Source organism: Oryx dammah, unplaced genomic scaffold (genome assembly GCF_014754425.2).
Source record: "Oryx dammah isolate SB20612 unplaced genomic scaffold, SCBI_Odam_1.1 HiC_scaffold_28, whole genome shotgun sequence".
NCBI classification, from domain to species: Eukaryota; Metazoa; Chordata; class Mammalia; order Artiodactyla; family Bovidae; genus Oryx; species Oryx dammah.
The window spans coordinates 7,892,827-7,920,061 of NW_024070212.1; the positions used below are offsets into that span (position 1 = coordinate 7,892,827).

Consider the following 27,235-nt stretch of genomic DNA (forward strand, 5'->3'; position numbering starts at 1 on the left):
TCGAGAACTTCCAGTAGTTCAAACTGGATTTAGAAAAGGCAGAGGAACCAGAGATTAAATTGCCAACATCCATTGGATCATCGAAAAAGTGAGAGAGTTCCAGAAAAACATCTGCTTTATTGACTGTGCCAAAGCCTTTGACTATGTAGATCACAACAAACTGTGGAAAGAGATGGGAATACTATCTTCTTAAAGAGATGGGAATACCAGACCACCTGACCTGCGTCCTGAGAAATCTGTATGCAGGTCAAGAAGCAACAGTTAGAACTGGACATGGAACAACAGACTGGTTCCAAATCTGGAAAGGAGTACGTCAAGGCTGCACATTGTCACCCTTCTTATTGAACTCATATGCAGAGGACATCATGCAGAATGCCGGGCTGGATGAAGCACAAGCTGGAATCAAGATTGCCAGGAGAAATAGCAATAACCTCAGATATGCAGATGACACCACCCTCATGGCAGAAAGTGAAGAACTAAAGAGCCTCTTGAAGAAAGGGAAAGAGGAGAGTGAAAAAGTTGGCTTAAAACACAGCATTCAGAAAACTAAGATCATGGCATCTGGTCCCATCACCTCATGGCAAATAGAGGGGAAACAATGGAAACAGTGACAGACTTTATTTTGGGGGCTCCAAAATCATTGCAGATGATGGTGTCAGTAGCCAGGAAACTAAAAGATGCTTGCTCCTTGGAAGGAAAGCTATGACCAGCCTAGTTCCAGTTCAGCCACTCAGTCGTGTCCAACTCTTTGCGACTTCATGAACTGCAGCACGCCAGGCCTCCCTGTCCATCACCAACTCCCGGAGTTCACGCAAACCCATGTCCATTGAGTGTGTGATGCCATCCAACCATCTCATCCTCTGTCTTCCCCTTCTCTTCCTGCCCTCAATCTTTCCCAGCATCAGGGTCTTTTCAAATGAATCAACTCTCCGCATCAGGTGGCCAAAGTATTGGAGTTTCAGCATCAGTCCCTCCAATGAACACCCAGGACTGATCTCCTTTAGGATGGACTGGTTGGATCTCCTTGCAGTCCAAGGGACTCTCAAGAGTCTTCTCCAGCACCACAGTTCAAAAGCATCAATTCTTCGGCGCTCAGCTTTCTTTATAGTCCAACTCTCATATCCATACATGACCACTGGAAAAACCATAGCCTTGACTAGCAGACCTTTGTTGGCAAAGCAATGTCTCTGCTTTTTAATATGCTGTCTAGATTAGTCATAACTTTTCTTCCAAGGAGCAAGCGTCTTTTAATTTCATGGCTGCAATCACCATCTGCAGTGATTTTGGAGCCCAGAAAAATAAAGTCAGCACTATTTCCACTGTTTCCTCATTTGCCATGAAGTGATGTGACCAGATGTCATGATCTTCGTTTTCTGAATGTGGAGTTTTAAGCCAACTTTTTCACTGTCCTCTTTCACTTTCATCAAGAGGCTCTTTAGCTTCTGTTCACTTTCTGCCATAAGGGTGGTATCATCTGCATATCTGAGGTTATTGATATTCTTACTGTCAATCTTGATTCCAGTGTGCTTCATCCAGCCCAGGGTTTCTCATGATGTACTCTGCATATAAGTTAAATAGGCAGGGTGACAATATACAGCCTTGACGTACTCCTTTTCCTATTTGGAACCAGTCTGTTGTTCCATGTCCAGTTCTAACTGTTGCTTCCTGACCTGCATACAGGTTTCTCAAGAGGCAGGTCTGGTGGTCTGGTATTCCTATCTCTTTCAGAATTTTCCAGTTTATTGTGATCCACACAGTCAAAGGCTTTGGCATAGCCAATAAAGCAGAAATAGATGTTTTTCTGAAACTCTCTTGCTTCTTCCATGATCCAGCGGATGTTGGCAATTTGATCTCTGGTTCCTCTGCCTTTTCTAAAACCAGCTTGAACATCTGGAAGTTCACAGTTCATGTATTGCTGAAGCCTGGCTTGGAGAATTTTGAGCATTACTTTACTAGTGTGAGATGATTGCAATTGTGTGGTAGTTTGAGCACTCTTTGGCATTGCCTTTGGGGTTGGAATGAAAACTGACCTTTTCCAGTCCTGTGGCCACTGCTGAGTTTTCCAAATTTGCTGGCATATTGAGTGCAGCACTTTCACAGCATCATCTTTTAGGATTTGAAATAGCTCAACTGGAATCCCATCACCTCCACTAGCTTTGTTCGTAGTGATTCTTCCTAAGGCCCACCTGACTTCACATTCCAGGATGTCTGGCTCTAGGTGAGTGTGAGTGATCACATCTTCGTGATTATCTGGGTCATGAAGATCCCTTTTGTACAGTTCTCCTGTGTATTCTTGTCACCTCTTCTTAATATCTTCTGCTTCTGTTAGGTTCATACCATTTCTAGACTGCATATTAAAAAGCGGAGACATTACTTTGCCAACAAAGTTCTGTCTAGTCAAAGCTATGGCTTTTCCAGTAGTCATGTATGGATGTGAGAGTTGGACTATAAAGAAAGCTGAGCGCAGAAGAATCAATGCTTTTGAACTGTGGAGTTGGAGAAGACTCTTGAGAGTCCCTTGGACTGCAAGGAGATCCAACCAGTCCATTCTGAAGGAGATCAGTCCTGAATATTCATTGGAAGGACTGATGCTGAAGCTGAAACTCCAGTTCTTTGGCCACCTCATGCGAAGAATTGACTCATTGGAAGATCCTGATGCTGGGAAAGATTGAAGGCGGGAGGAGAAGGGGACGACAGGGGATGAGATGGTTGGATGGCATCATTTACTCGATGGACACAAGTTTGAGTAAGCTCCAGGAATTGGTGAAGGACAGGGAAGCCTGACGTGCTGCAGTCTGTGGGGTCGCGAAGAGTCTGACATGATTGAGAGACTGAACTGAACTGAACTGAATGGTCTATTTCAGGCATTAGAGAACTGAATCAAATCATGAAAATATCGTGAGGCATATTTTTTCAGTGGGGACATTATGAGCCCTTCCAATTTTGAAAGAGTTGGTTTGATGAAAGAACAACAGCTGTACCTGAAGTCAAGCAGTCAATCAGAAGAACGGCTAAAACTTAATACAATTTTATTAGAAGCTTGTAAATGCCTGTTACTAATTATATTACAATTCCTGTACATGTCTGCGAAATACTAAGTGGAGAATTCACATAGGACTCAGGCAGGATTGAACCATGGATTTTAAAGAGACACAAATAACCTAAAATGGTCACCTCTCCCCACAGAAGAATGGGCTAGAGGATCCAGAAACAGACCCAAATATTAGGGAATACAAGATGTGTATGGCAAAAAAAAAAAAAAAAAAAAAAAGAAAAGCCACGAACAAAAATTAAATGAAAACCTGGGGGAAAATGTTTGTTACATAGTTGACAAAGGGCTGATTTCCTCAATACACAAAGTTTCAGACAGTTAATATAAATGATCAATAGCCCAATAGCAAATGGCAAAAAACATGAAAGGCTATTTTCAGGGGAAAAAAAGAAATATTAAACACAAGGGGGGGAAAACCTCATAATGAAATGAAAATATAAAAAATGAAACACCATGTTTCACCTACAGTTTAAGAAGCAATACAGTGTAATGGTTAAAACTGATTGCTCTAGAGTCAGAATACTTGAGATTGAATCCTGGTTCTACTCCTTACTGTGCATTCTCTTGTTTCCTAGGTCTGGGTTCTTGTGAGAACAAAGTGAGAAAATATTATAAAAAGCAATGAAGACTGTGCATGCATACAGTAACCACATTAGTTCTTATTATCAGATGGACAAAAACAGGGAAACCATTGGTATAGTGTTGGAAGGGAGTGGAGAACTAGGCATTCACGTATATCACTGGCAGATGTATAAACTGACGGTGTCTTTGAGCAGCAATTTGATATTATCTACTAGTGTTCTAAGTTCATAAACCCTGTGAGTTTGCAGTTCACTTTTAGAATTATCCTACTAATCACATACATTCATAAAGACATATGCTTTTATCTCTATATATATATTCTTTATACTCATAAAGACATATACTTCTCTCTCTATATATATATATATATATCTTTATACTCCTAGTGATATATAGGTAGATATAGATTTTCATTACAGCAATGTATGTAACAGCAAAAGACTGGAGATGACCTAAATATCATCTAAATTATACTAAAAAATACATGACGGTATACCCTAAAACGAAATAATATAGTTATGAAAAAAATCCCCAAAATGGTCAAAAAAGCAAATCGCCAAACAACGTGGACAGCTTACTCCCATTAGTTTAAGAATGCCTATAATATTTCTGGAAGGAGACACAAGAAAATAATAACATTAGTTGCCTTTGAGGAGCAAGAATGGGAGCTGTAGTCAGATGGAGATTCGCTTTTTATTAAATACCTAAAATGAAACTTTCCCCATGTACATTTTTTTAAATGAAACAAAAACTAGTTAATTAAAAAAATAAGAGTGCAACCATCATATAACATTGCATCTCTATCAGAAAAGCATACCAGCTAAAGACAGAAGTTCTAAGAGAGATGATGCTTGCTTAAGTATAATCATGGCTTTAGGGACCAAAATATTATCACTCTAGAGAGTGATGAGAACCACAGAAACTGAACACACGAGTCTCCTTTCCAAACCTCCTATTATCCATCTGTTAACTGGCTCTAAAATAAGAGCTGTTTCTACCTCTACCTCTAGAAGTGTATGAGTGTTCTTGTGCTTAGTGTATTGATTGGGATAAGGACTTTGGGGGAAGAACGAAGGGAGAAGGACTGACACGCATCCACTAAAACGCTCTCCTGGTTCTCAATGATCTATTTTTTTTGGACAACTTATTTCTTAGTTTTTTTCCTTTCCTTTTCAGCTACACATAAACTTTATAATTCAGAAAGCACAATTCCACTTTCTCCCTAACAACCCAGTAGATGGGGCTGATAATGTCATTTTAAATGAGTCTCAGAGAGGTCGCCTAATCCAACAGATAATAGGTTTGTGTCCTAGCATCACCACTTCATCTTCTAAATCTGTTACTTTCCACACTACAGCGTTCTTTCATCATCCCTGCTCAATCTCATGGCACCAACTCCGAATTCCACCTCAACCCAGCCAACATCAAGCACCTGTATTCTTAGGCTCTATGATTCTAGAGCGGAGAAGGCAATGGCACCCCACTCCAGTACTCTTGCCTAGAGAATCCCATGGACGGAGGAGCCTGGTGGGCTCCTCCATGGGGTCGCTGAGAGTCGGACACCGACTGAACGACTTCACTTTCACTTTTCACTTTCATGCATTGGAGAAGGAAATGGCACCCCACTCCAGTGTTCTTGCCTGGAGAATCCCAGGGACGGGGGAGCCTGGTGGGCGTCTGTCTATGGGGTCACACAGAGTCAGACATGACTGACGCGACTTAGCAGCAGCAGCATGATTCTAGAGAGTGATGGTAGAGACAGGAGTCAATTAAGGACAAAGGATAAGATATGTTTTTCTTTCTGGGGACAAATCTGGATCAACTGGTTTTTTAAAACATCATTCCTTTGTTCTGTCTGAGAAAATGAAACAGTGGACCCTGTAAACAGGGTCTTGGCAGTACTGAGCACATTATTTAGTACTTTACTCACTTTACCTCGCTTCCCTGTAAAGGTCCTAGTAGATTGTCTTCACAATACAAATGACTACAGAAATTCAGTGAAGGGATGTCAACTGCTTTATATCACACAGTTCCCATGCTCCTGTGTTGAATAAGGACTCAAACCCCAGTGTCTGGCTCTAAACCATGTTGTACATTATACCACTCCACCCAATGAACAAACACTGCTCTTGGGCGCCATGATTTGCTAGGGTGGTTGAAGAGCCCAGTCAAAAACAACCTGGAAGTTCTTAAGCATGCTAAGAACCTGGAAGTTACGCTAGAAAAGTCAGGGCCGCTATTCAACCAGTTTCCCCCCATTTATTTACTCTGTCCCTCACATCTCTAAAATGAAAATGCACCTAAGTTTCAGGGCAGAATACTGGGGGCACTATCAGCCAGTAAAATGAATAAGAAGAAGCAAAAGGCAGCCCCTGCTAATTGCGAGGCTGTCCTGCAAGGGCTGCCTTCTGTGGTTGCCAGGCAACAAAGGTAAACAGCAGGAAGTGGCAGGATCATGGCCACTAACTACAGTGCCAACCAGGTAAGCACTTTTTTTCCTTTTCTTTAACATTTAATTTTGCCTTCCAGAGTCCACCTTTTGCCTGACCCCTCCCATAGGATTCTGATTACTGAATAGACAAAAAAAAAAAAGTGCTATGTGATAGTATTTTTTTTTTTTAACCTCCTTGGCTCTCAGGGGAGGGAGGGCCCAAAGTACAAGTAATAAGTATTTCTGGGTCAAGTTTGTAGGCTCTAACCCAGAAGTCAGCAAATTTTTTTTCTGAAAAGGGCCAGAGAGGAAATATTTTAGCCTCTTTGGGCCAAGTGATAAAATCAAAGATACTATATAGGTATGAGAGAAAACATTTTCCATAAAATTTTTGACAAAATTCAAAATATAATAACAGTATAATTTTTTATATTATTAATGAAAAGAATGAAATTCTTATAGGATGAGAAAATATTTTTGCTTAATTGGATACAAAGTTAGTGTTCCCTTTTATCAAATCAACTGCAAATTTTCATCTATTAAGAACAGTTCTTAGCTTTCTCAGGCCATCTCAAAACAGACAGGAGGATGGATTTGGCCCATGGGCCAGAGTTTGCTGACCCTGGTCTAGACCAGCACTATAATAAAAAGATAATGTGAATCACAGATGTAACTTCAAATTTTCTAGTAGCTACATGCTGCTGTTGCTGCTAAGTCACTTCAGTCGTGTCCGACTCTGTGCAACCCCACAGACGGCAGCCCACCAGGCTCCGCCGTCCCTGGGATTCTCCAGGCAAGAACACTAGAGTGGGTTGCCATTTCCTTCTCCAATGCATGAAAGTGAAAAGTGAAAGTGAAGTCACTCAGTCGTGTCCGACTCTTCGCAACCCCATGGACTGCAGCCTACCAGGGCTCCTCCATCCATGGGATTTTCCAGACAAGAGTACTGGAGTGGGTTGGAAGCTACATGAGAAACATTTAAAAGAAAGTTAATTTTAATAATATATTTAATTTACCCTGGTAAGTCCAAAATATTATTTCTAACATTTAATCAATATTTTAAATTATACTTAGATGTTTCACATTCCCTTTTTTTGGTACTAAATCTTCAAAATCCAGTATTCTTTATATAGCTGACCCTTGAACAAGGCAGGGATTAGGGCACAGATCCCACACAATTGAAAATCTGCATCTAACTTAACAGTCAGCCCTCCATATCCAGGGTTCCACATTCACAGATTCAACCAACTATTGATCATGTAGTAATATAGTACATATTTTTTGAAAAAAATCTGTAAGTTAACTTGCATGGTTCAAACCCATGATGTTCAAGGGCTGACTGTACATACAAAGCACCTCAATTTGGACTGGTCACATTTCCAGGGCTCAAGAGCCACATGTGGCTAGTGGCTTCATGTTGGACAGCACACAGATAAAACGACTTACGTCCTCTCTGCAGTGAGTTAAAGCTTACTTGGCATGGTTGTTCATGCTTTTGGTCTTCAAATCTAAAGAACTGTGTCTACCTATCATTTCCTGGACTTGGGACCTTTGAGTCTCAGGGATTCGTATCTTTCTCTCCACAGTACGAAAAACCTTTCTCACCCAAGTATCTGCAGAACTGGTCTCTTGCGAAGCCAACAAAAGAGGTATTCCAGCTTCAGTGCACCCTCTTTACATCATACTCTGTGTAATTCACTGGCACCTAAACTCTTTCAGCATTCTTTGCATTCCCATAGCCTCCTCTCCCTCAGCCCTTAATTCAAATTTAAGCCCTTCAGATACTTTCTCCCACTTTTCCACTCCATCTTCACAAGCACTTTTCTCTCTACCTCTACCCCAGAGGATTTCTTCCCATGAAGGCTACACTCAGATTATTGCCAATGATCGTGGTCATCTGTTGCCTTCAGTGCCCCGTTCCAAGGTGAGATATTCATCTCTATTCTCATCTAGAAAGTTAAAGAACCAAGGCATAGAACTGGAGTAACAGAGGGAAGACTTGTAATCTCCTGCAGGCACTACTTGGAAGATTAAAGTGCAACCTAATTCACATTGTAACAAGAGTGGTCCCAAACTTCCAGCCAACAGGATAAGTTTAACACCCAGAACTCCTTAAGCTGATGAATGATTGGTATAAAATGAACACCTTCAGGTGATAATACTTGTATAGTGGGTACCCAGCCAAACTTAGGCTAAGGGTGTAGAGTTTAAGCCAGTGGAGGTAAAGGGGATTAAAAAACTAGGGCAACCTAAATGAGAAAGGGGAAAAGATTGGGGAAGTTATGCTTTCAGTCTTGTTTCGTGACAATCCCAAAGGTAAAAAGATGCAACTAACACAAACAGAACAGACCTGCCAATAGGCCAGTTACGGCAAGTGAGAAGCCCTGTTGAGGAACCCCATCTTTTTTCGTTTAGGCAAGTCCTTGGGGCTCCTTCATGGGTACCTGGCAAATGCCTCTGAAGATACCCCCTGCTCGGGCGACCCTGACCTCCCGTACAGCTGCTGGTGCCGCCTCCCTCACCAAATGGATACAGAAAAATCCTGATTTACTCAAGGCCTCCAATGGGTTGCGTCCTGAAATCTTCGGCAAGGTATCTATTTCTACCACTTAACCTCAATCCTATTTTCTTTTCAACCTCAGAAATGTCTATTGTTATACTACCACAATCCCAGCAGGGGGAACCTTTAACCAATTGTCTTATCCTGTCTAGTCCTTAAGCAACCTCTTGAGCCTGAAGGGATAAGCTAAGGACATCTTATCCACCCCACCCATCTCCCCCTTCACAAAGTACAAAATGATCTGATCTCAAGGGGAGGTTAATGGTTACCAATTTAACTCGTATTGGAAACCTGACTTCTTGCCCATGGGATGGGGAGAAGGGGATTTAGAATTGAGATGGATTGAGAATGATCTAGGCCTAACCGGAAACATAATTGTCTCTTCTGTTCTACCTGACAGCCCCATGATCCAGACAGTCAGAAGAAACTCAAGAAGTCTATCACAAAGACTGTACAACAAGCACCAAGTCCCACCATAATCCCAAGCTCCCCAGCCTCAAATCTCAATTCCCCAGATCAACTCCAAAGCTCACATCCCTCTGCAGGTCACACTCCAGGCCCCCAAAGCCCACTCAACCCTCCAAAGTGCCCACCTGGAAGCCCATGTTTGCCCCATGCAGGCCGTAATCTAGCCGAGGTCCAGAAATGCAAACCCACAACTCCGTAAGGGACTAAGGGACCGAGTGGCTTGAGGAAGACCCCCCCTAATCAGGGAAATTACAGATGGGAATAAAGGCAAATTTGTAAAATAAACTTTTTTTTTTTTGTTATTGGAGTATAGTTGCTTTACAATTTTGTGTTAGTAACACTCTATGTTGAATCTTTTACTGACTTGAAATTTTTCTCTTCAGTTCTTTAGGTAGGAGGTAGATGGGCACCCCTCACCTCACTCCCCCAAGGTAAAGCGATTGGAGATTCATTCCCTATAAACTGAAAGTCCACTCCAAGACAATAGCAGGACAATTAAGGGAGGAGGCTGGGCCCTGTTCAAACCACTTATTTCTCATTCTGGAAGTCAGGAGACCTCCCCAACCACACATGCGCAGAAAGGCTCCCTGCAGGCAGAAGCGGGGAGCAATGTCAAGGGATGCTCTACCCATAACGCCTCTTCAGTAGAATCCACCTTGGCTAAGAGATGTGTGCACTCACCTGAGAGAATCCTGATATACCACATATGGACTGTGAACCAGACAAATCAAAATGACTGGCCAAAGGACACCAACAAGAAATAACTCATAATTCAAACCGCTTCAAGGGCACAAGTCTGGGACAGTCTGCCTGTGTGCCTATCCACATGTATTATACTCTTTTTCTTCTTAATAAATGCCTTACTTGCTTCACGACTTTCTCTGTGGTAGTTCTTTTCTGCAAAGTCGAGGGCCAGGGCCCTTGCCACTGACCACTGGTCTAGTAGCTAGGATTTGGTGCTTTCACTGCTGCGGCCCAGCCTCAATCTCTGGCTGGGATACCAAGCCCTGCTCTAAGCTGCTGCAGGCCAAGGCCACCTGAGGTCACCCTGGCCACCTCTTTTAACCCATAATTAGAAGGGTTGGAGGAAATAAATACCCCCCTCACTTTTCACCCCGAGCATGAACTACAACTTCAAAGTCAGAAGTACAATCATTTAGAGTAAAGCAGGTGTACGTGCACTTGGAGGTGGGGAAGAAAAGCAACAGGATGCCAGGTCAGGAGACATGACCCTTGTCTAAGAGATCATATCTGATATGACAGAACACACAGGAGAACCTAGAGTGGTAAAAGCAAAACTTAAGCAAAAATACAAATACAATTTGAAAACTGCAGCTACAGAAGTGATGAGACAGAGAAGAAAAATAAAGGGCGACGGGCAAGTAGAAAGTTGGGGCAGAATTACATACATGATGACCACTCTGCCACTCCCCTGACCCAATCACCTGAATGATTAAGAAGCCACCAAAAAAGTCCCCTATCCATTTCCCAGCCTCTCATTCCTGTTTATCTTTATCCCTGTTCTGCAACTTCCTGGCACTGGCTGTTACATTTAATGCACTTGCCAAACCTTTCCCAGTTCTAATACCCAGTTGTTCCCTTGTGAGCATGGATGCCTCACTCTGAGGACAAGTACAGAGGATACGTGGTGTGCACTAGAAAGCCTGTTAGTCGCTCAGTCCTATCCAATGCTTTGCGACTCCATGGACTGAAGCCCACCATGCTCCTCTGTCCATGGGATTCTCCAGGCAAGAATACTGGAGTGGGTTAGCATCCCATTCTCCAAGGGACCTTTCCGACCCATGGACTGAACGCAGGTTTCCTGCACGGCAGGCAGATTCTTTACTGTTTAAGCCACAAGGGAAGCCCCCAGTGTGCGCTGGAGAAGGCTCCAAAGACTTCTCAGGGCCAGTATAGCAAAAAGGGAGACGTGATCATCAATTAAAGCCAAGGACTACTGGGAGCTGGGATGAAGACTGATGAGGCAGCCAAGCAAGGTCTTCCTCTCCAACTGACACCAATCACAGGCACTGCTACTTCTCTCCAACCCAAAGCTTTACCTGGCTGGCGAGCAACTCAGAGTGACACACTAAGGAGATCCTCACCCCAGCGTTTCCAAAGACTATCAAAACAGCACTCCCACCATAGGGAGCTAGGGTCCCAAAAGCCTGGCCTATATGGATTAGGAAAGTACCAAGTTTTCTCCTAAAACCATAAAATGTCTGCCAGGTTTCCAACAATCTCTTTCTACCCTCCACTCTTCCCTCCCCTGATTTACAGACTTAGCTCCTGGTCCCTTGGCCATCCCCTCCATTGTTCCAATGGATTATAACTCGCTGAACTGTACCTTGGGGTTTATAATCCATTCTCAATGGGATTCCAGAGTTTGTAACAAACTAAAAGCTCTCCACAGCTTAACTTCCTTTCTCCTGCTTTCTTCTCTGAGGTTTCTGCATATTAAATCCCTAGCTACTTTTGTTTGATTCCCTGATAATTTTTCCAGTGCTCACTTAAAAGGACAAATTGCTTCCCTCCTGAGGAAGGTAAGATTGGGAGACGCAAGCACCTGAGAGGAGACCAGAGGGAGACCAGACGGGGCAGGGAGGAAACTGGCTCCTCCTCTCCAGTCGCCACTGTCTTGGTTTCTCAAAGTATCAACGAGAGTCAAAGGCAAAATAACAATTTTAATTCAGTTTCAGAAAAAGATGTCATGTGATTCTGGATTAGAAAACATGACAGTAAAAGGTGTGGTTTTTCTGGAAACACAAGGAAAAGAAATAACCCGTAATGGAGTCAACAATAATTTTCCGGATTTTCTTCTTCCATCAAAATCTATATATCTTCTCCCCAAGACCTGCTCCAAGAGCCAACTTAACTCTTTTTATCTCCCGCTAGCTAGGACAGGCTAATTCTCCTCCACCCCCACCCCCCTCCTTCCAGTCACACTGTGTGGGTGCTGAAGACCCTGGGCTCTGACCAATGGACAGAATTGTCCTTTGAGCCAGCAACCCACAGGCAGTGGCACCCAAATCCCCACTCCCAGTCCCCATGGCAGAGGCCACAGAGCTGGCATTGTTTCCACTGTCTCAGGAAGAAGGAGCCAAAGGCTGACCCTCAGCATAAATCAAGGCCTAACATGGAGAGAGAAAGAAGGCTCCCAAGCCCAGAGTAGGCTGCAAGCCGGGGGCAAGAAAAGGGAGTTTTTGCAGTCATTCCATCCTTAGAAATAAGGGGAAAACTGGACCCTTTTCCACCGTTATGGTTCTGTAAGGTACTCTACTGCTGAGCTCCAAGGGGATCTGCAAGCAAAGAAGGGTCTAAACAAATGAGAAGAACTTTGCCCTGGCCAAAGACAAGAGTAACAAACAGGAAGACAGGTCAATGTGATAATTTGTAGGATGACGACACTGGGAACTTCGGCTCTTCACATGGCTGCCAGCCCTACAGAGGACAACACAGTAAGAACCAGGACAGCCACTCCAGACTGGTGTAGCTGGGAAATCGTCAGGCCTTTTCCTAGGTCCCACATCTGTAAAAATAAGAAAAAAAATTTCAGCAATCAGGGTCCTGGTCACTCTCATAGCTCCTTTCTCAGAAAAGAACTCAACTTAGAAACAGGCAATTTCTCTCAGCATGATTCTAGAGAAAAGCACTTCTCCCTTATCTGTGACCTTCACCTTCCTTGAAACCCACAATATGGTACCTGCCACCCTCTTATCCCAATGACAGTAAAGGGAATCAATCCTCAGTCCCTATATGTAAGAACTTTCAGACTAAACAGATAAAACTTTCCCTTGTGACAACAAAACCAGATCAAGGTTTTCCAAAGTGTGTTTCTCCAAAAACTAGTTTCTCAGAATGTTAAAAGGCATTACATGTGGGGAAAAAAAAGTTCTGAGGTCAAATAAATTTGGCAACTGTTTAAATACAAGACTTCTCAAACAATTTACTAATGCACACTGTTAATCTCCAAAATGGGGATATAATACATGGTTTTTTAGATATAGTCAACCTCTGAATCCTCTTTGGGAAGCAACATTTGTCCATTGGGAAACTAGTATTTTTTTTTTTTTTAATACTCTTTGGGGAATTCCCTGGTGGTCCAGTGGTTAAGACTCCACACTTCCAATGCAGGCGGTTCAATCCCTGGTGTGTGTGGGGGTAATCCCACATGAGTCAAGGCACGGCCAAAAAAAAAAAAAACCACTCTTGGGATCTAGACTCAATTTTGTTTTGACTATGACATGCCCCCACCACTAAGAAATATCTTTTTAGTTAGTACCCAATGTCTGTGTATATATATTTTATATATAAAAGCTCATGAAACAATATGCAATATTTATCAACACCTTCTGTGTTATATTCTGTATGGTATATTCTATTTAAAGTTCTTTTTTGTTGGCAGCAACCCACTAAATACATTTTCTACCCACCGAGTCAAAAAACACAGTTTAAAAAACACTGATTTAGACTCTCTTGTGCCCTAGGGATATCAACGTATCTTATTCTAAAAGCTCTCCCAGGGCAAAAGCAGAGTCTTCAGGTTTCACACTTTCCACACACGACTGCATCAACACAAATAAGCCCACACTTTAAGAATGAATGCTTCAGAGAAAAATCAGAGCCTGGAAAAAATCAAGATGAGACGATGTCCCTACCTCAGGTGTCAAACAGCTTCTACCTAGATAAGATTATGAGTCAAAAAGACAAACAGTTGCTTGCTTATAAAGAACAGTGCTGTTCAGTTGCTCAGTAGAGTCCAACTCTTTGCAGCCCCATGGCCTGCAGCACGCCAGGCCTCCCTGTCCATCACCAGCTACCAAAGCTTGCTCAAACTCATATCAATCGAGTCAGTGATGCCATCCAACCATCTCATCCTCTGTCATCCCCTTCTCCCACCTTCAATCTTTTTCAGCATCAGGGTGGGAAATGAGTCAGTTCTTCGCATCAGGTGGCCCAATGTATTGGAGTTTCAGCTTCAGCATTACTCCTTTCAATGAATATTCAGGAATGACTTCCTTTAGGATAGACTGGTTGGATCTCCTTGCAGTCCAAGGGACTCTCAAGAGTCTTCTCCAACACCACAGTTCAAAAGCATTCAGTGCTCAGCTTTCTTTATGGTCCAACTCTCACATCTATACATGACTACTGGAAAATCCATAGCTTCGACTAGACAGACCTTTGTTGGTGAAGTAATGTCTCTGCTTTTTAATATGCTGTCTAGGTTGGTCACAGCTTTTCTTCCAAGGAGCAAGCGTCTTTTAATTTAATGGCAGCAGTCACCATCTGCAGTGATTCTGGAGCCCAAGAAAATAGCCCCTAACTGTTTCCACTGTTTCCCCATCTATTTGCCATGAAGTGATGGGATCAGATGCCATGATCTTAGTTTTCTGAATGTTGGGCTTTAAGCCAGCTTCTTCACTCTTTTCACTTTCATCAAGAGGCTCTCTAGCTCCTCTTCACTTTCTGCCATAAGGGTGGTGTCATCTGCCTGTCTGAGGTTATTGATGTTTCTCCCAGCAATTCTGATTCCAGCTTGTGCTTCATCCAGTCCAGCATTTCGCATGATGTACTCTGCACGTAAGTTAAATAAACAGGGTGACAATATACAGCCGTGACATACTCCTTTTACAATTTGGAACCAGTCTGTTGTTCATGTCTGATTCTAACTGTTGTTTCTTGACCTGCATGCAGATTTCTCAGGAGGCAGGTCAGGTGGTCTGGTATTCCCATCTCTTTCAGAATTTTCCAGTTTGCGGTGATCCACACAAAGGCTTTGACATAATCAATGAAGCAGAAATAGATGTTTTTCTGTAACTCTCTCGCTTTTTCGATGATCCAATGGATGCTGGCAATTTGATCTCTGGTTCCCCTGCCTTTCCTAAATCCAGTTTAAACATCTGGAAGTTCTTGGTTCATGTACTACTAAAGCCTGGCTTGGAGAATTTTGAGCATTACTTTGCTTGCGTGTGAGATGAATGCAATTGTGCAGTAATTTGAACGTTCTTTGGCATTGCCTTTCTTGTGGACTGGAATGAAAACTGACCTTTTCCAGTCCTGTGGCCACTGCTGAGTTTTCCAAATTTGCTGGCATATTGAGTACAGCCCTTTCACAGCATCATCTTTTAGGATTTGAAATAGCTCAACTGGAATTCCATCCCCTCCACTAGCTTTGTTCATAGTGATGCTTCCTAAGGCCCACTTGACTTTGCACTCCAGGATGTCTGGCACTAGGTGAGTGATCACACCATCGTGGTTATCTGTGTCATGAAGATTTTTTTTGTATAGTTCTTCTGTGTATTCTTGCCACCTCTTCTTAATATCTTCTGCTTCTGTTAGGTCCATATGGTTTCTGTCCTTTACTGTGCTCATCTTTACATGAATGTTCCCCTGGTATCTCTAATTTTCTTGAAGAGATCAAGATCTCTAGCCTTTCCCAGTCTATTGTTTTCCTCTATATCTTTGCACTGATCATTTAGGCTTTCTTATCTCTTGTTGCTATTCTTTGGAGCTCTGCATTCAGATGCGTATATCTTTTCTTTTCTCCTTTGCCTTTAGCTTCTCTTCTTTTCTCAGCTATTTGTAAGGCCTCCCCAGACAGCCATTTTGCTTTTTTGCATTTCTTTTCCTTGGGGATGGTCTTGATCCCTGTCTCCTGTACAATGTCACGAATCTCCGTCCATAGTTCATCAGGCACTCCGTCTTATCAGATATAGTCCCTTAAATCTATTTCTCACTTCCACTGTATAATCATAAGGGATTTGATTTAGGTCATACCTGAATGGTCTAGTGGTTTTCCCCACTTTCTTCAATTAAAGTCTGAATTTGGCAATAAGGAGTTCATAATCTGAGCCACAGTCAGCTCCTGGTCTTGTGTTTGCTGACTGTATAGCGCTTCTCCATTTTTGGCTGCAAAGAATATAATCAATCTGATTTTGGTGTTGATCATCTGGTGATGTCCATGTGTAGAGTGTTCTCTTATGTTATTGGAAGAAGGTGTTTGTTATGACCAGTGCGTTCTCTTAGCAAAACTCTGTTAGCCTTTGCCCTGCTTCATTTTGTATTCCAAGGCCAAATTTGCTTGTTACTCAAAGTATCTCTTGACTTCCTACTTTTGCATTCCAGTCCCCTATAATGAAAAGGACATCTTTTTTGTGTGTTAATTCTAGAAGGTCTAGTAGGTCTTCATAGAACGGTTCAACTTCAGCTTCTTCAGCATTACTGGCTGGGGCATAGGCTTGGATTACTGTGATACTGAATGGTTTGCCTTGGAAATGAAGAGATCATTCTGTCATTTTTGAGACTGCATCCAAGTACTGCATTTCGGACTCTTTGGTTGACTAGGAGGGCTATTTCATTTCTTCTAAGGGATTCTTGCCCATAGTAGGAAATATAATGGTCATTTGAATTAAATTCACCCATTCCAGTCCATTTTAGTTCACTGATTCCTAAAACGTCGATCTTCACTTTTGCCATCTCCTGTTTGACCACTTCTAATTTACCTTGATTCATGGACCTAACAGTCCAGGTCCTATGCAATATTGTTCTTTACAGCAACGGACTTTACTTCCATCACCAGTCACATCCACAACTGGGTGTTGTTTTTGCTTTGGCTCTGTCTCTTCATTCTTTCTGGAGTGATTTCTACCCTCTTCTCCAGTAGCGTATTGGGCACCTACCAACCTGGGGAGTTCATCTTTCAGTGTCATACCTTTTTGCCTTTTCATACTATTCATGGGGCACAGTGCTTTCAAAAAAAAATAAAGGTACAATGCTTTACAGAAAAGTTGAGTCCTACTGGGTGGTGGTGATAGGGGGATATTCTCTAGCATATCAGAGACCCTGTCACTTCCTACTCTCTTTCATCAATTCCACCCTCCACTATATTAGATTCTTTTTTTCTTTTAATGTAAGGGTAGATATGCATTTACATGAATGTGAATATACAGGGAAAGTTCTGGATGTGACCTTGGAGAGACAGCAGTGAGCAGTCCTAGAGAAAGATCTTAGTTCCCTGCCCAGGAACTGAACCTGGATAGCCTGGATGAAAACCAGGAATCCTAGCCACCAGACCACCAGGGGATAGAGCCTTGTTAGATCTTCTGGCAGCACAATTGTCAAGCTCAGAGTGCAAGAACTATGGACTGTCACAGAGAACAAAATCCTGTCCCACACTCAGAGCCAGGACTTGCTAGAAGAACAAACAAAAGCAGATTTAAGGGCTTAAGAAAAGCCCTGACTGAGTTCTGACATTTTATAAAATCTCTTCCCCTTCCCTCCCCCCATTCTGAGACAAAAGCAAATATATTGCAAGTCCCTGCCTGAGCCAGGATGCCAACAGAGGAAGCTGATCAGCTGATTTTATTGGAGAGCTTTGTTCCATGGAATAAGAAGTCATTAATGGAAATGCTCTCCCTCTCTCTCCCCTCCCCCTGAGGGAAGTGAAGTCATTTTGAATCAAACTGAACACTGCCCCAGGGAACAGTTATAGAAACACTTAATTTAATAGGTCATTTAGTCTCTCACTTTTCTGATTCCATTAAACTGTCTATTGGACCAGACTAAAATTCAGAAAGTGCTTGTCTCTAAGCTCTAATGTGGAAGTTACAAAAGGTCAAATTAAGGCAACAATATCCAACTGACAGATGGCTCAGGGTGAGAGAGAATGAAAAACCATAAAGAAGGAAGCTGTAATTATCCTCCTGACAAAGAAAGCAAGACCAGGGGTAGGGAGACCACAAAATATAAATCTTAAAGTGCTGTAGGAGAGACTGATCCCTGAGCTGGGGCAGGTTTGATTCCTTAAAAAAAAGAAGGTGACACCAGTTTGAACTGACCCCAAGCTCATGTAGGAGGCAACTTGGACAGAGATCAGGCTGTCAAAAGATTTCTAAACTCAATATTGAGATCCTAGACACTCGGTTTCTTGTTGAAGTTGGTCCTATTCTAATAGCTCAAAACAAATAAAAAACAAAAGCAGTTAATATAATCCAATATCAAGTTAATAATAATCAGTATACTTGACTCCAGCTTTGTCACTCTGTCTTGATGGGAAGATTAAGACTGAAAGCAGTAATTATGTTACCTAGTTCATAAATGAACCTCCAATGTCTACAACAGTGCCTTACACAACAGGTAACAATTTCTGTCTTATAAATATGCCTTCTATGCCAGATATGTGGCCTGGCTTCAGGGGTCTCTTTTAGTAATGACCCTCTTAAAGCTGGAAGAGTTCATGGAGACCCTGAAAGCATCTGCCAGGTCTATGTCCAGTGCTCAGCTACATCACCAGCTGTGCTGCCTAGCAGGGCCCAGGCAATCTAGTTTAGCTTTGTCCAAGAGGCCCTTGAGCAAACATCGAACACAACTAACTTTAAGAACAGTACTAAACCCAGACCAGGGACGAGAATCCTGAGTCTCTCCATTCCTTTCACCTAGAAAATGTACAGGTCTACAATTAACTTACCAAGTGTCGGATCCCATTCCAGGTGTGATACATGAGAGGGAAGACAAGTGCAAATTTGGCTGTGTGGATCAGTGCTGGCCCCAAACACAGGGACTTCACAAATTCCAAATGAGACTCAAAGCTCCCAGGGACCAAGAGGGCCGACAAGCCAAAAAGAGATACTCCTGAGGAGAAACAAAGTAAGCCCATCACAGCGGTCCATCAGCTACAACCAATAAAACATGTAAAACTTGTTTCTATGACAGCCCCTAGCACTTCACACAATTCTAAACCAATTTAAAATGGGGAAGATTTAAACTAATGTTCACATGTGTAGTAGGAGAAAGGTTCCATGGAATCTGCCTCCAGTCTCTTAAACTTAGACTATATATTTTAGCATCTTAATCCTTCATCCAACATTGCTCTCTATAGATACTTTACCTATCACTTTAGACGTCACCTCTGCTGTGTATATCATCTCAGTAAGAAAAAAATAAAAACAGTATACTCAGTTCAAGGAAAAGACTGAGAAAAAATTTTTTTTTAATCAATCAAATCTCTACCACACAAAAATTTAACTCAAAATCAATCAGAGACCTAAATGTAAGAACTAAAACCATAAAACCAAAAAAACACAGGAGTAAATCTTTAGCACTTTGGACCAGCAGTGGTTTCTTAGATACGACACCAAACCAGAAGCAACAAAATAATAAACTGGAGTTCATCAAAATTAAACACTTTTGGAGGCCATCCATTTCTCCGTTAGTCTGGAAGGACGCTGATGCTGAGAATAACTACCGTGGCTGAACTTCAGATTGTCGGAGCATTCACTGTATTCTGGGGGTGCAGCTTTCTGTAAGTTTGCTGTGGCTGAAGCAAGAAAGCAAGCATATGCAGACTACTACAGAAATTATGATTCCATGAAAGATTTTTGAGGAGATGAGGAAGGCTGGTATCTTTCAGAATGCAAAGTGATTTCACAATGTAAAGAATTTCTTTAGGTTGAGTTCCATGGAAGTTTTGTCACTGAACTGTAATCTGAACTATGAAACTATGACATAAGAATAATGGAATAAGGAATCATTTGTGTTGATAAATCAATACTATGGAAAAAAATAAAAAACTTTTGTGCTACAAGCAATGCCCACAAGAAAGTAAAAAGACAACATATACAATGAGAGAAAATTTTTGCACATTGTTATATCTGATAAGGGACTTGAATACAGAATATATTAAAGACCCTTACAGCTCAACAATAAAAAGGCAACCTAATTTAAAAACGGGCAGAGGATGTGAATAAGTCTCTCTCCAAAGAAGTAAAAGGTCCATAAGTATATGAAAAGATGCTCAATACCATTAGTCACTAGGGAAATGCAAATCAAAACTATGAGAAGCCACTTCACACCCACTAGAAGGCTATATAAAGTTAGTGCTCCATACCCATGGGTTCTGCATCCAAATGAGTTTGAATGGAAAATATGAGAAAAAAGATTCCAGGACTTTCCTGGTGATCCAGTGGTTAAGAATCAAGCTACCAATGCAGAGGACACAGGTTCAACCCCTGGCCCAGGAAGACCCTAGATACTAGAAAACGCTTCTCAAAAAAAAAAAAAAAAACGCTTCTCAGAAATGTTTTGCTTTCCCTCAGGGCATGAATACTCCTGCCACCCCACACTAGAGGCTGCAGAGGGGCAGACAGGCAGAGTATATTATGAGATTAGTTTGACAACACTTTAGATAAAACAACAATCAGGTGCTGCCAATCTGAGTTTTAATCATCATTTGAACACATTCACGAAGGCCCTTTTAAGATGTTTTCATTTTCTTTTGCAGTGATATCTACAGGGGTTTACTGGGAAGAAGTATCAAAGTTTACAAGGGCTTCTGGAAGTGCCAACAGGATTTACTGACAATCTGCACAGTTCTTTGCGTTGCAGCACTTAATTGCAGAGAAGTAGGCTGAAGTTGGTCTTGGCAGTCAATAGAAAGCACCATTCAATTTTTCTTAGTGATTAGATGGGACAGCTTCAATGTCTTTGTTTTCCCAATTTAAATTGTTTAGCTGTTAGAACAGGTTCTAGGAGGACAGTCTATTTTCTGCCTCCCAGTAAACTAAACATTAAGAAGAGGACTTGGGAAATTCCATACTTAATTTCTTCTCACATACTTTTCATTTGTAAAGAGAAAGCTTTGGCCAACCTGTGACTGAATTAACTGACTGATATTCTGTGTTTGAAGATGTGACACAATAAGAAATACACATGTGGTCTTTTCCCCAAATCCTGGTACACAGCTCCCGAACTCTTTGACTCCGGAGTCAGAGTTTTCTGTATACTAATGAGAAGGCTGGAAGCTGGGCGCTAGCTGTCAGGAAGACCAAAGCATGATTTGAGGATTGGGACTTTTAGTCCCATACATCCCTCCCCTTCCCTGTCTACTCCCCACTTCCTCTCACTACATACACACACCTGGGAGTGGCTGGTGATCGAGCTAATGACCAATGGCCAATGATTAATCAATCTTGCCTAGGCACTGAAGCCACCATAAACTATAGGATTTGGACAGCTTCTAGGTTACTGAACACACGGATGTGCTAGGAGGGTGATGTGCCCAGAGAGGGCATGGAAGCTTCACCCACAGTTCCTGTATACCTTGCCCTGTGTTATCTCCTCCATTGGTTTTTATTTTATTTTGAAAACCAATATGTCTAAATAAAGTGTCTTCCTGAGTTATGGTGAGCTCTTCTAGTAAATTATCAAAACTGAGGAAGGGGTCATGGGAACCCTGGTTTACAGCTGCAACTTTATATATATAATTATCAAAGTCCTAGCTAGGCATTATAAGCAGAAAAGGAAGTAATGATATAGTAGCTAGTTAGTGACAAAGTTGGAACTGAACTCAGAAATATCCTCAGTTTGTGCTTTTTCTCTGCACTCAGTTGGGAATGACCAGGGTGTAACACATCACATCTGAGAATCAGTAACTCATGTCCCATCTCAGGAAAAGCCCAGAAAAACCAAACAGGGATTTCAGAGTTCCATTAGTTACTTTATAATCTGTCAGTTCTTTGGCTTTTCTAGAAAAGAAGTGACTACCTGAGCAGGTTTGCCTATACAGTCAAGTGACCTCTCCCTGAAGTTCTGATTTTCAATCCGACCTATTTTTAAAGACTATCCAGAACATTCAGGACCATTCTTCTTCCCATTCAAGTTAACCATACAATTTATTTACAGCTGCGTTCTTCTAACATATCTGTTGTTCGGCATTCATTCATTTCATTGCTGTACGTTGCATTTTGATTACCCTTTCCCAGTCTTATTCACATTGCAGCTTCAGCTACCTGCCATTTTCAAGGAATTTACCTAATTTCACCTAGGTTTTTACACTGCTGCTATGAAAAATCACAAGTATTTTAATCCCTTACAGAACCTAAGCAATGGAAAAGTGTTACTGGCTTCTTTTTCCATCTTTAAAGAACTGCTTGTAAAGTTCTTCCTCAATAAATTCTGTTTAAAGTCAAACTAGTGTCATCATGCTTTTTTAGTTCAACATGCTCTTCAGAGTATCAGCCACAAAAATCTCTACAGTATGAATAAACACCTAATCGTGGATTTGTCTAGCCCAGCTTGTTCTGTTACTGAAACAAATGAGAACGTAAACCTTTTTTGATTTCTTATGGGATCAAGTTCCAACTTCTCGACACAGCGGTCAAAGTCCTTTACAGTCAGGACACTTCCCAGCCTTATCTTTTGCCACTTTTTCCATAACACAACTCTTAAACAAGTGGATCTAGTTATCATTATCCAACCTTATCTCCTGCCACTTTCGTAACACAGCTCTTAAACAAGCAGATCTACTTATCATCATCCAAGACTCTGGATGCTTTGCAAACCCTGTGCCTTTGCATCCGGTGGCTTCTCTGTCGGAACACCCTCCTCCACCTCCGTTTCATGAATTCTCCCACCCGTTCTTCTTTCAAGATCTCCGACTCCTGCAGAGTTGATCTCATTTCTGGGACCTCGTATCTCTATTAAAAAATTATCCCAGTGCATTACAAATATTTATTTGTCTTATTCCTTAGACTCTTTTACCCTTGAGGGTAGACGCTTTTATCACTATCCAATTTCTAATGCATGACAGAAGATTAATTAGAAGTTAGGAGGAACCGGCTCCAAATAGGAAAAGGAGTACGTCAAGGCTATATATTGTCACCCTGCTTATTTAACTTATATGCAGAGTACATCATGAAAAACGCTGGGCTGAAAGAAGCACAAACTGGAATCAAGATTGCTGGGAGAAATATCAATAAACTCAGATATGCAGATGACACCACTCTTATGGCAGAAAGTGAAGAAGAACTAAAGAGCCTCTTGATGAAAGTGAAAGAGAAGAGTGAAGAGTTGGCTTAAAGCGGAACATTCAGAAAACTAAGATCATGGCATCTGGTCCCATCACTTCGTGGCAAACAGATGTGGAAACGGTGGCCGACTTTATTTTTCTGGGCTCCAAAATCACTGCAGATGGTGATTGCAGCCATGAAATTAAAAGACGCTTGCTCCTTGGAAGAAAAGTTATGACCAACCTAGATAGTATATTCAAAAGCAGAGATATTACTTTGCCAACAAAGGTCCGTCTAGTCAAGGCTATGGTTTTTCCAGTGGTCATGAATGGATATGAGAGTTGGACTATAAAGAAAGCTGAGTGCCGAAGAATTGATGCTTTTGAACTGTGGTGTTGGAGAAGACTCTTGAGAGTCCCTTGGACTGCAAGGAGATCCAACCTAGTCCATCCGAAAGGAGATCAGTCCTGGGTGTTCATTGGAAGGACTGATGTTGAAGCTGAAACTCCAGTACTGTGGCCACCTAATGTGGAGAGCTGACTCATCTGAAAAGACCCTGATGGTGGGAAAGATTGAGGGCAGGAGGAGAAGGGGACAACAGAGGATGAGATGGTTGGATGGCATCACCAACTCAATGGACATGGGTTTGGGTGGACTCTGGGAGTTGGTGATGGACAAGGAGGCCTGGAGTGTGCAGTTCATGGGGTCACAAAGAGTCGGACATGACTGAGCGACTAAACTGACTGAGGAGAAGCAAACATTTCTGAACTGACCACCATAAGCAAAGTGACTGACATTGTTGCATTCATTTAGCCTAAAAATCATTAGAAGGACAAGAGCAGTTTGTTTATTGGGTTAATAGTTTCCATTACTGGGCTTCGCTCGTGGCTGAGAAGGTAAAGAACCTGCCTGCAATTAAGGAGACCCAGGTTTGATCCCTGGGTTGGGAAGATTCCCTGGAGAAGGTAATGGCTACCCACTACAGTATTCTTACCATGACAGAGGAGCCTGGCAGGCTATGGTCCATGGAGTTGCAGAGCTGGGCATGACTGAGCTTCTATTTATCATACAAGCACCCACTGAGTGCTAGAGGATATGAATGGTAAATAAGGTAGATGCAGGTCCTACTCTCTGAAGAGTTTACAGTCTAATAAAAGAGATTTATAAAAAGCTGTGAAGAAACAGTGCAATAAGAACTATGAAGGAACAGTGTTGTGAAATTGAAACTAATAACAGAACTAGAAACAAACCAGAGCTACTACTTTAGATATGGAGGAAAGTAAAGTATACTTTGAGCTAACAATTTTGTGGAAATCTATGAAATAAGAAGGAACTAACCACACACTCTGTAGCAAGAGGTAGGAGTGGACATTTCGGATCAAGGGAATAAAACATGCAATGACTCTGGGATGAGAAAGAGTTTTACCTGTTCCAAAGAATTCAAAGACAAGTGTGGCCAGAACAGAGTATGCAAGGGGAGAAACGGCAGGATGACTCAGGCAAGGGCCAGATCAGGTAGAGCATTTTAGGTCACGGTGGAGAGTTGAATTTTAATCTAAGTGCAAAGGCAAATACTGTAATAGGAAGATCCTAAGTGTGACTTGATTCAATTTATCTTCAAGAGATTTTTATTGTTCTTGCTGTTGTGTGAAAAATAGATTGGAGGAGTGCCACAAGATTGCAATGATCACAGCTGCTGGGACTGACTTCATTTCAGGTCAAATGATCCAATTCTTTTCGCCATTTGGTCCAGTACACACCATCTTCCAAGAGACTACTCCTATCAAATTTATCGTGCTTCTCATCCCTGTTTTCCTAAGTCAACATCCAGAGTGTAGTTTCTTGAAATCCCATCAACTCTGGAACAGGCATTATTAATATTTTAAAACAAGAAATTAACAGAGGCTTAGAGAGGTAACTAAGTTGCCTCAATCATCCACCTAGCAAAAATCTGTTCCAGTTTTCAAGTAGGGACTTTCAGAATTTAAGGGAAACATGGTAACTATTATTCTACAGCAATCAGCTACTGTTACGGAATTAAGGGAAAAAGTTTGGGAAGAAGGGTATACATGCTAAAAAACACAAGATCATTCAAAGGGGTAAAAACAGAAAAAAATAATTATTAAGTTCAGCTGTGAAAAAAATACATACAACTTTAGCCATACTTAGCAAACTAATATTTCTTTACTCTATAGTCTATGAAAGAGTCAATACTCTTTTTTCATTCAGTAGCAATAAATATACTGAGATAATAATGGAACTGTGTGTATACTCAGTCATATCCTACTCTATGCAACCTCATGGACTGTAGCCAGCTGCGCCCCTCTACCCATGGAATTTTGTAGGCAAGAATACTAGAATGGGTTGCCATTCAAGATCCAGGGGATCTTGCCAACCCAGGGATCAAACCCAGGTCTCCCACAATAGGAGGTAGATACTTTACCACTGAGCCACCTGGGAAGCCCAATAATTGAAACTATAGCCTAATAAATAAATTGTTCTTGTCCTTCCAATGATTTTCAGGACTGAATCTGTTTATAAACACCACCAAACTAAACAAAAAGCATCAATCTAAAAGTTATAAGATTCTAAGTAAGAAAAAATAAAGTAACTATGAATTTATAGTTAGAATAGGCTAATCCTAAAATTTATCCTATTATTTACGTGCAAGTACGTTAAAAATCAGAAACTGTACAGATTCTCAGACAACACCAATCATCCTTATACCTCGATTCCGTTATTACTTTACCAACCAAAGAAAAGGTAACACAGGAATAATAACACTGGATCTTAAGATAGGAGTTCCTATCCTTACTTGATTATCAACAAAACTAATCTAATTCTGAATCACAGACTTAGTTTTAGATAATTTCTCCAATGTCTCAGCAGTAGCTTCCTAAATGCAGGATCCCTATACTTGAGCCACTAGTCCTGTTGATGACCATTTCAGTAAAAACATACTCTATGGAAGACTAGGAGGGACCCCAAAGGATATTATGAAAAACAAATCCTGCAGCTGTATTTCATATTATATAAATAAACAAACAGAAACTGTGGTTTGTTACCAGGGTCTTTTGAGAATGGAGAATGAGTTAGTATTTCTGTACTTGATCAATTCCAGGCGACAAAAAATGGGTGTTAAAACAGATTTTCTGAAAGAATAAGGTTGATGATTAATCTTGGACTGTGTTTGGTCAATGTTCAGTCAGCCAGGCTATCTCCATTATATTTCTGTATCTGTTCTCTGTAATGTCAGTAAATATAATATCAGGACATGCTAGGAATAGTTTAAAAACTGGTTAAGAAAAAATAAGAAAAAAAGGAAAAAAAAATGGTTAAGAAAAGAACCTGAGCATTGTGGGAACTCATAATTAACAGTTAAAGAAATGAATAAACAATAAGCTTCAATGTACTTATCGTTTTCTCTAAATCAAGCTGCTGAGCTGCAAAAGAGGCACTATCAAGAGCCACAGAAATAGCAAAGTTTTTCAAAGAAATAATGTGTGTATGTGTTTCTGTGTTCATATGCAGATAAAAACACACATACATACCTGCACTCAAGGCAATACCAGTGCCACGGTGGCAAATGGACATCGCCATGGGAAGAGACCAGCTGAAAAGAAACACACAAAGGCAATTTATAAGAGGAATAGAGGACACCATTGTAGAGAAGGCAATTTATAAGAGGAATAGAGGACACCATTGTAGAGAATCTATCTTGGAAAAGAAAATATAAACTACTTTGGAAATAGGCAACTATTTTATCACAAAGCAAAACCAAACAGCTTTCATATTCCTGTGTTTCCACTCTCCAGTTTAAAAGTAAGAAAATGATTTATTTAAGAAGTCCCTCCCTTTTCTAGACTGCATCACTAACAGAGATAAATTAATTAAGACTCAAATTCCTTTCATAAAAGAAAGAACATGGGTCAAAAACAGCAATTAAAGTTGCATACAGTTAGAAAATAAACACTAGAATACAACCATCTGGGTCCTTCCTTTCCTCCAGTAGTAAGACATAAGTAGAAGAAAACTTGAGTTTTATTTATCTACTGTTTCATATAACACAGTCATCCAGGAACTTTATTATCATATAACCAAAAATATCCAAATTGAGCATATCATTCATTCCCTAGTAAATTACTTATCTCAAATTTAAAATCTAACTTTGCTGGATTTAGTATATGTTTCTTAAATCCACAGGTGTTTTGAAATACTCCATCATCAAACCCTTTTAAAAATCATGTTCTCATCTGTCTATCTGCCAATGCTTTTCCTTAGAAGGACAACCAACACTTATATAATCTGGACCTAGTTCTCTTCCTCAAGAGAGAAATGGTTAGTAAAATGAAAGAACA

The 27,235-nt window shown here is 41.2% G+C and overlaps 2 protein-coding genes across 4 annotated transcripts in view; one reads left to right on the forward strand and one right to left on the reverse strand.

Annotated features, from left to right (window-relative positions):
• CFAP126 (cilia and flagella associated protein 126) overlaps window positions 1-9,966 on the forward strand; it is a 28,349-nt gene extending 18,383 nt beyond the window's left edge. The window contains exons 1-5 of one of the 3 annotated variants that reach the window (XM_040230029.1): window positions 5,844-6,116; window positions 7,652-7,714; window positions 7,909-7,989; window positions 8,481-8,657; window positions 9,026-9,400. In XM_040230029.1, coding sequence (XP_040085963.1) covers window positions 6,090-6,116; window positions 7,652-7,714; window positions 7,909-7,989; window positions 8,481-8,657; window positions 9,026-9,292 — 615 coding nt within the window. In that variant the 5' untranslated portion in view covers window positions 5,844-6,089 and the 3' untranslated portion in view covers window positions 9,293-9,400. Of the gene's footprint in view, window positions 1-5,843; window positions 6,117-7,651; window positions 7,990-8,480; window positions 8,658-9,025 lie in introns of those variants that run through there. The other 2 variants (XR_005719268.1, XM_040230028.1) reach the window with 2 other exon arrangements.
• A 1,791-nt stretch (window positions 9,967-11,757) lies between these two features.
• The window catches only part of SDHC (succinate dehydrogenase complex subunit C), a 30,379-nt gene continuing 14,901 nt past the window's right edge, over window positions 11,758-27,235 (reverse strand). The window contains exons 4-6 of the mRNA XM_040230031.1: window positions 26,429-26,490; window positions 18,560-18,723; window positions 11,758-12,622 (exon numbers count right to left, since the gene is read on the reverse strand). Coding sequence (XP_040085965.1) covers window positions 12,518-12,622; window positions 18,560-18,723; window positions 26,429-26,490 — 331 coding nt within the window. The 3' untranslated portion in view covers window positions 11,758-12,517. The remainder of the gene's footprint in view (window positions 12,623-18,559; window positions 18,724-26,428; window positions 26,491-27,235) is intronic.